The following is a 5,706-nucleotide window of genomic DNA, read 5'->3' as shown; positions in this document are numbered from 1 at the left end:
GTGTTCTTTTGTCTTTCACACCTTTAGACAGCTTCGTCTAATCTTAATAATTACATAACTTCTGAAAGACATTGGCTGCAGTTGATTTCATGATATTGTCATTGTAAAAAGATTGCATACAAATGCAGATATAGTTGTTCCCTTTCCTCGGTGCATTAAGCTCCACCCCAATGAAAGCCAAAGTAGATAAATAGTCTGAAATTTGTTTCTGTAACTTTACAAGATGTTGAAAAGTCTAAGAGGTATGAAAACTTTTCCAAAGCACAGTACTCATAAAGGTTGTTTTTATCATTTTCTGGGCAATCACACAGACATTGTATTTGCAAATGCATCATTCACAATCACAAATTGATTTTTATTTCTGTGTACTGTATAAGGAGTCCTGTTTTCAAATGGAGAAACATGGAGAGAGATGCGTCGTTTTGCCCTCAGCACCCTCAAAGACTTTGGGATGGGGAAGAGAGGTGCAGAGGAGAAAGTCTTAGAGGAGTGTGGACACCTCATTAAAGTGTTTGAGAGTTATAAAGGTATAACATGATGCTGTGTTGCTCTAAGAAAAGGACACATAAAATTCTTCACTCAAATGGTTTAATCATTGTTGTGGTACTAATTCATATTCCTTTGTAAGTGTCCTCAAAAGATAAAACGATGACTTTTGCTCCACAGGGAAACCATTTAACACATCCCATCCAGTAAATTATGCAACATCCAACATCATCTCTTCAATAGTGTTTGGAAGCAGATTTGAATACGATGATCCTCGATTCAGAAACCTGGTTATTCGGGTCAATGAGAATATGAGTCTGTTTGGCACTGCAGGAATTCAGGTGAGCTTAATGTTTCACTTCAGCAACTTTGTAAATGATACACTGGGAGCCAAAGAGAGACTTTAGCACAGTGTATTGATCAATGTTATCTATGTGAAAGGCAGAGACTTAAATTATTGTCTGAAGTCCAAACACTGAGCAAATATCTTACATGCATAAAAATACCCCAAAGTTTAAAACTAAATTGCCATAAAAGACAAATTTTGGATTTTGTGATTTTGCAATCACGTCCTTGAATTTATTTTGTTTCTTGGGGTTTTATGTGAAAGACGAACACAACGTGGTGCACAAAATGTGAGGTGTAAGAATGAGCAGACATATAGGTTTAAAATGTTTTCACATGTACAAATTTTACATCTATTTCTATTTATCTCTAACATGTGTTCTTCAAGGATCGTCCTTTATTTAGCTCCATCCATCTGTAAATCAGCTACCTGTCCTTGCTGCATATCACTGCAGGGTCTTGCTGCCAATACGAAGTTATTGTTATTGTTGGTGGTTGTGATGTGTGGTATATTTCTGATATTAATGTTCCATAACATTTAGCATATAGACTTCTTAAAGCTGCTTTCCAACAAGACTTTACTCGTTGCTCAAGTTCATTTTGGCTCTTTTAACATAACTGAATTAATATTGATCTTTTTAAAATGTATTTTTCTTAATTTAAAGCTATATAATACGTTTCCCTGGCTGGCCAGATGGATAAAAAACCGTCGGGTGATTTTAAAAAACGCTGAGATGACAATCAGAGACGAGAAGGAATTAATGCAGAAACTGAAGGCGACACTCAACCCTCAGACATGCAGAGGACTGGTGGACTGTTTTCTGATTCGAAAGCAGAAAGAAGAGGCAAGGCAACACAAATCTATTTTTAAAGAATAATGCCAACACCAGACACATTTGTCTCATGTATATTTTCCTTCCAGGACGCTTGTGTCAAAGACACTCAGTTCACTGAGGAGAATCTGATACTCACAGTGGCAAACCTGTTTACTGCTGGAACCGACACCACAGCCGCATCACTGAGGTGGAGTTTGCTGCTCATGGCAAAGTATCCACACATTCAGGGTAAGAAAGAGGATGACATGTCTGGGATGGTTTATCTACATCTAGAAAACAGGATTTTCAGCATGTTTTCTACGTTTAAATGTTACAGTGTCAGTTCTAGTAGTGCTATAGAGTCTTGCCAAAACATTCTCAACCCTTATTTATTTTTTTATATTTTATTAAATTTAGGGTAAATTTAATAAAATGACATCTTTAATTTTTTTCTTTCTATTTTCAGCAATAGATTTTTAACAAGTGTTGATATGCTACATTTTGAAGGGAGGACAGCTGTAGTCAAGCTATGACCTGTTTCAGATATTGGCAATGGATGCTTATAACGATTAATGTGATAAAACACCACAAAGTGACATAGTCCTTATTTTAAGATCTATATTGATCTATATTGGATGTTCTGAATCGACATGAGCAGAAATGATCTCTACATGATGAAACATGGTATCCTTTAAATCCTGGTCGGAGCAAATAATTTCCTAGTTTACCTTTGTAGGGGCCAACATTCAAATTTGGAAATGTTAAATTTTAACCTTGGTCAGTAAAGTTCACATTGTTTTAATGGTTGACCTGCAAAGAGGAAAAACAAAGCTTCACATAAACTTTAATGTTCGGTTCGGTAACACTTTATTTGAAGGGGGTTGAATAAGACTGTCATGTCACCGTCATAAACATGACATAACATGTCATGAACATGAATAAGCCTTCATGAATATTTATGACTGTTGTCATAAAGCGTCATTCGGTAAATTATGACACTTTTAATACAAAGTTGACATTATTCAAAATGTTTTTGTTGTTATGACAGCTTGACATTAACCAAGAAATCATTACTGTTCAAATGTAACCTTTAATAACTCAAATAAAGTGTTACCTTAGGTTCTTATTTTGGTTCAACATTTTGACTTAAGACTTAAAGACAAATACAAGGTTTAGAGATTTCCATCAACCCTGGTATTATACAGAGAGAAACTGTTAACCATTAGTTTTGGTTAAACTGTGCATTTTGCATTGTCATTGAAGTCACTGTGACCCACAAAGGGAGAACTGTTGATCATTTCCTTCTTGTTTACTGCAGACCAGGTTCAGGAGGAGCTGACCAGGGTGGTTGGAAACCGTGAGGTTCATGTGGAAGACCGTAAAAATCTGCCGTACACTGATGCTGTCGTCCACGAGATACAGCGGTTCTGTTACATTGTTCCTATGGCAATCCCACACAAAACCAGTCGAGATGTTACCTTCCAGGGATTCTTCATTAAAGAGGTGAGCAAGTGGGAAATATTTCTGGGCTTTCAACAAACAATATCTTCCAGATTAATGATGATCCTACTCATATTTTTGTCTTCAGGGAACTACTGTGATTCCCCTCCTTGCATCTGTTCTGTATGATGAGAGTGAATGGGAGAGCCCTCACACCTTCAACCCTTCTCACTTTTTGGACAAGGAGGGAAGATTTATCAAGAGAGATGCCTTTCTACCATTTTCTGCAGGTGGAACAACTCTGTCTTTTTTTGTTTTAATCAGATACACTCTATCAGACATTGCTGGATTAAAATATGTTAAATTTATGTTCAATGCTTTTTTTTTCTTGCAGGTCGCAGGGTGTGTCTTGGAGAGAGTCTAGCAAAGATGTCACTCTTCCTCTTCTTCACCTCACTCCTTCAACGTTTTCGTTTCATGCCTCCACCTGGAGTTTCTGAATATGATCTGGATCTGACTCCAGCGGTGGGATTCACCATCTCTCCTTCTCCTCATGAGCTCTGTGCCATCAGTCGGCAGTGAAGAATGAAGGAAAAATTTTTTTTTTTTCCAGCCATAATAAATAATTTAAAATATCTTAGTTCCTCTGAGGGTATTTTTTTTTCAGATTCAAGGTACCTTTTTAAAATAGTCTTTAATCTGGTATTAAACATATTTTTGATTAAGCCCACCTTTCCATTAAAAATGTTTTATGTTGATCTAATGTGGTATTCTAATTTTAAATTGTGTACTTATTAGTTCTAAGAAGAAAATAGCACCATCTAACTGAAATAAAGGTTTGAAAATCTGTGTGGTTAAATTACATCATATAAATTGAGGTAGTTTGGCATTTTGTCAACTCCGTCAGATGTCAACTCCATCAGAGTTTTTGAGACTCTTTTGGTGAAATTGTTGACAAATCTCACTTATATGTGCAGTTCATTCATTTTAATGTATTTTACATAAATTGCATTACTTCACATATCAAGTTTTTCATTTTACTCACTAGTTTGTCACCACCTTCAGTTCTGTCATCTCTGTCATGCACTGTCAACTCCGTCAGATGGACTTTTTGTTGTTTTTTGTTTTAAATAATATTTCTTTTGTTTTTTGAGAAGCATTTGTTTGTAAAACTGAGTAGAAATATCACTAATGTGGTCATTAAAAAAATATTTTATATTTATTTTTGTCAGACGGTAATGACAAAGTTCTGGAACAGGTCCATTAAAAATGTAAGCCTGCACCTTAGCATCTTTACATTTCCAAAACATTATTTGTCATATTTTCATACATAAGCTTGAGGAATAATTAATTTTTTTTTTTGGGTGGCAGGGGGTTGGGGGTGTTGAACTCATTTTGTCCCACTTCTCAAGAATCACTGTTATGTGTCGCAGCCTTTCTGTATTGAAAAATCTCCAACAGACAATACTGGCGAGTTGCATTAGCTGTACTTATGAGAAGTGCAATTGGTGTGCATATTTAGACAACTACTGAATTTTCAAACATTTCTTCAATATTATTAAGACCAGTAAAATGGGCAAATGTAGCTGGATTTTCATCTCAATATATAAATTCACTATTCTTTTGCAACTTACTGTACATGTTCCCTCGGGTTTTGCTTACTCCTGGCTCAGTGGCTGCAGCTCGTGGCCTATACTTCAGAGAAAAAAGTTACTTCATGGTTGTGATTCTCCTCCATCATGATATTAAGCATTAGGGTTATAAAACTGTAGCCTTGTTCTTTTAAGTTGCTTTTGGTATAATTACTTCTTTCTCTCCCAAGATTTCAGCAGTCAACATTCCATCCCGTTACTGGAAATTCTTTATATTATGAAATAATTACTCTTTCTGGATCAAAATCGGACTTTTATTTGTTAAACAGGTCAAAGTTATGAAAATTAACTGTTTGTGTTGGATTTCCTGTTGACACAAGACAAAAATCCAGAGATACTTAAACTCCTCCACTTGAGGCAGGGTGACCCCCCTGACCTGGAGAAGGCACTCTACCCTTTTCCGGCTCAAGACCATGGCCCTAGGGACACCGTCGAACGCCTTCTCCAAGTCCACAAAACACGATTGAGGGAAGAAGGGAGCGGGAGATCGACAGGTGGATTGGTGCAGCGTCCACCGTGAAATGGGCGCTGTACCGGTCCGTCGTGGTGAAGAGAGAGCCGAGTCAAAAAGCAAAACTCTCGATTTACCGGTCGATCTACGTTCCTACCCTCATGTATGGTCATGAGCTTTAGGTCATGACCGAAAGAACGAGATCACGGATACAAGCGGCCGAAATGGGTTTCCTCCGCAGGGTGGCTGGGCTCTCCCTTAGAGATAGGGTGAGAAGCTCGGCCATCCGGGAGGGACTCAGAGTAGAGCCGCTGCTCCTCCACGTCGAGAGGAGCAGCGGTGAGGTGGCTCGGGCATCTAGTCAGGATGCCTCCTGGACGCCTCCCTGGTGAGGTGTTCATGTCCCACCGGGAGGAGGCCCCGAGGAAGACCCAGGACACGCTGGAGGGACTATGTCTCTCGGCTGGCCTGGGAACGCCTTGGGGTTCCCCCGGAGGAGCTGGAAGAAGTGGCTGGG

The 5,706-nt window shown here is 38.3% G+C and overlaps 1 protein-coding gene and 2 long non-coding RNA genes across 5 annotated transcripts in view; 1 reads left to right on the top strand and 2 right to left on the bottom strand.

Moving 5' to 3' along the window:
* The window catches only part of LOC106942473 (uncharacterized), a 2,402-nt gene extending 2,292 nt beyond the window's left edge, over nt 1-110 (bottom strand). Inside the window, exon 1 of the long non-coding RNA XR_001423637.1 lies at nt 22-110. This is a non-coding gene — a long non-coding RNA (uncharacterized LOC106942473). The remainder of the gene's footprint in view (nt 1-21) is intronic.
* The window catches only part of LOC106942408 (cytochrome P450 2K1-like), an 8,765-nt gene extending 4,831 nt beyond the window's left edge, over nt 1-3,934 (top strand). Inside the window, exons 4-10 of one of the 2 annotated variants that reach the window (XM_015025685.1) lie at nt 378-527; nt 667-827; nt 1,497-1,676; nt 1,754-1,895; nt 2,965-3,149; nt 3,235-3,376; nt 3,481-3,934. In XM_015025685.1, coding sequence (XP_014881171.1) covers nt 378-527; nt 667-827; nt 1,497-1,676; nt 1,754-1,895; nt 2,965-3,149; nt 3,235-3,376; nt 3,481-3,668 — 1,148 coding nt within the window. In that variant the 3' untranslated portion in view covers nt 3,669-3,934. The remainder of the gene's footprint in view (nt 1-377; nt 528-666; nt 828-1,496; nt 1,677-1,753; nt 1,896-2,964; nt 3,150-3,234; nt 3,377-3,480) is intronic. The other variant, XM_015025681.1, reaches the window with a different exon arrangement.
* Nucleotides 3,935-4,974: 1,040 nt separating this feature from the next.
* Nucleotides 4,975-5,706, bottom strand: part of LOC106942463 (uncharacterized) — a 4,295-nt gene continuing 3,563 nt past the window's right edge. For both annotated transcript variants that reach the window (XR_001423636.1, XR_001423635.1), the window contains one exon: nt 4,975-5,075. This is a non-coding gene — a long non-coding RNA (uncharacterized LOC106942463). The remainder of the gene's footprint in view (nt 5,076-5,706) is intronic.

The sequence above is a fragment of the Poecilia latipinna genome, unplaced genomic scaffold (assembly GCF_001443285.1).
Source record: "Poecilia latipinna isolate Pla-1442-1.1 unplaced genomic scaffold, P_latipinna-1.0 Scaffold96, whole genome shotgun sequence".
In the NCBI taxonomy this organism is placed as follows: domain Eukaryota; kingdom Metazoa; phylum Chordata; class Actinopteri; order Cyprinodontiformes; family Poeciliidae; genus Poecilia; species Poecilia latipinna.
The sequence above is the reverse complement of the archived record's forward strand: the minus strand, read 5'-3'. Positions and strand labels throughout refer to the sequence as shown.